The 2,247-nt window shown below is 38.8% G+C and overlaps 1 protein-coding gene across 1 annotated transcript; it reads left to right on the forward strand.

Annotated features, from left to right (window-relative positions):
• Nucleotides 1–292: 292 nt before the first annotated feature.
• LY79DRAFT_645454 (peptidase S8/S53 domain-containing protein) lies at nucleotides 293–1,477 on the forward strand (the record flags this gene model as incomplete). The annotated part of the gene is made up of 2 exons (XM_060562443.1): nucleotides 293–368; nucleotides 426–1,477. Exon 2 carries the CDS (start codon nucleotides 518–520, stop codon nucleotides 1,475–1,477), a length of 960 nt encoding a protein of 319 aa, XP_060406641.1. The 5' UTR covers nucleotides 293–368; nucleotides 426–517.
• Nucleotides 1,478–2,247: the final 770 nt, after the last annotated feature.

The raw sequence follows: 2,247 nt of genomic DNA on the forward strand, positions 1-2,247 counted from the left end.
GGCCTCAAGCACAGGAATAGATACAGGCATACGCACTAGCAGAAGCACTGAGACAGGTACCGGTACCGCTCTTATGTCTTCACCAACCGCCTTGGAGCCTCTCATCCCCTTCAATGTCGCCCCCAGGATGGCGTCTCAGCAAGCAATCCCCTATGTTGTATTAGTCACTAAAATGGTGCCGAAGGCGGCGGGAATGGCCGTCCAACAACGACTACGGCCGTATGCTATTGGACCTATAAAAGCGAGTATACAAGGAGACAAGCGTAGTCCCCAGGCAATTTCTTTCAATTTTAAAACCTCAGCAAAAGTAGCAAAGGACCTCGAACTCCGACATGACTCCGATATAAAGGCGATCTTTCCGGATTCCAGTGAGCTATCTACCCCCGACACAGGACACAGCCTGCCTTTATCTAACCTCAAATTAGTAGCTCCAGGTATCTTATCTGATCCAGGCGCAGATGTCTCCTTAAGGGCCTTATCACAGCCTCCTCAATTTGCATCATTTCAACCTAATGATATGCCTGGGTATTTATGCCCCAAAAGTGCTGGCAAAGGTATCACAATCTATATTATTGGTCCTGGAACAGACCCACATCACGAAGAATACACCCAGTCACCTGGCTCCAAGCGATGGTTATACCTTTCTGAAAATGATAAATCAGAGTCAGACGGCGATCGTCGTCTAGGCCATGGTACCTGCGTGCAGTCCCTCGTCAACGGGCCCCGTTTTGGTGCTGCTAAGGCCGCCGATATTGTTATTGTTAAATTACCTTTCCCAGCCAACTACATCACCATATCATCAGCTTTTAAACTCGTTGCGGAGGATATTGAAGCGAGGAATTTACGAGGAAAGGCCGTCATTACAATGTCTGAGGGCTATCCTGGCATCGACATCTACAAGAGTAAATCATCTGGCACTCAAGTAATTAAGCAAGGGTTATTTGGAAAGGTTAAAGAATTGAGAGACTACATACTACGCCTGATATCTCTCGACGTCCCCCTAGTAGTTTCTTCAGGAAACAACCGCCAAGTGTATAAGCATATTGACTCATTTCCTGCGGCACTTGGGGAGGTAATAGACGTTATTACTGTTGGTGCTATGGAGCCTAATGGCGCCCGGACACAGTACTCACAAGGCGAGATTAACGAGGTCACGGTACTAGCAGTGGGTCAAGTTGAATGCGCAAAGAAAGACAGTACATCGCAGACTAGACAGATTTATGGTACTTCCTTTGCTGCACCGAGGGTGGCTGGGATGATTGCTACCTGGCTAGGCAGTGAGGAATATCGTGAACGACTTCACGTGAAAGGGAAGGTCGTGGCAAATGTTAAGAACCTATTAAAAGAGCTCGCATACATCAAGATGCCTGCTTCAAAGCCTGATGGCGGCTTCCTAGTGGCCTATAACGGGTTTGGCAAGTTTACTTGTAGGGGATACTCTGATCCTAAGCAAGCTCAGGGCAGGAAGTTATGCTAATATATAACTAGTCTGAATTCTATAGTGTTGCTGTCTATAGCCTCTACAAGACATAGAGGGTAATTATTTATTAGTACTCTTATAAGGCTTAAGGATTATTTAACAAATTTAAATATTAGAATAAACTATCTTAAATATAACCTTATAATATATTAACAACTGATAAATATAAGAAAAAGATATTATTAGGATAGTAAGTAGCCTACTTAGTTTATAAAGAAAGTATTAAAGAATATAAGGGAGTATATCTCTTATATAAGAATATATATCTTATAGAAGTAGGAAAATATAATATAAGAGGTATAAATATAAATACCTAAGGTAGGTATATAATAAATATAATATATATATATAGCAAGTTGTACATTATAGTAAGTTATATACGTCTACCTTATTTCTACTACCTTTATCTTTAAACTAACTTTGCTCTATATACAATAATAGAAACCTCTCCTTATAAAACCTAGATTATCTTTACACTTATAGCTATCTAAAAAGACCTAAAACTATCTATATAAAAGGTAGCCTTTATCTACCAGGTGCCTAAATCTATACTCTATAACTAATACACTAGTTAAAAAGTAAAATATAAAATATATATAAATTTAATAAAGATAACTATATCTAAAGAGGAAGTAATTCTTAAAAAGATTATTAACCTAATTAATTAAAGGTTTCTTCTATAATAAAAAGATATATAAGAAAGAGCTAATTAACTTCTTAATATATATAATAAAAGATATATTAGACCTTAACAAGTAAAGAACTAT

Source organism: Colletotrichum navitas (assembly GCF_030913465.1).
Source record: "Colletotrichum navitas strain CBS 125086 chromosome Unknown LY79scaffold_321, whole genome shotgun sequence".
In the NCBI taxonomy this organism is placed as follows: domain Eukaryota; kingdom Fungi; phylum Ascomycota; class Sordariomycetes; order Glomerellales; family Glomerellaceae; genus Colletotrichum; species Colletotrichum navitas.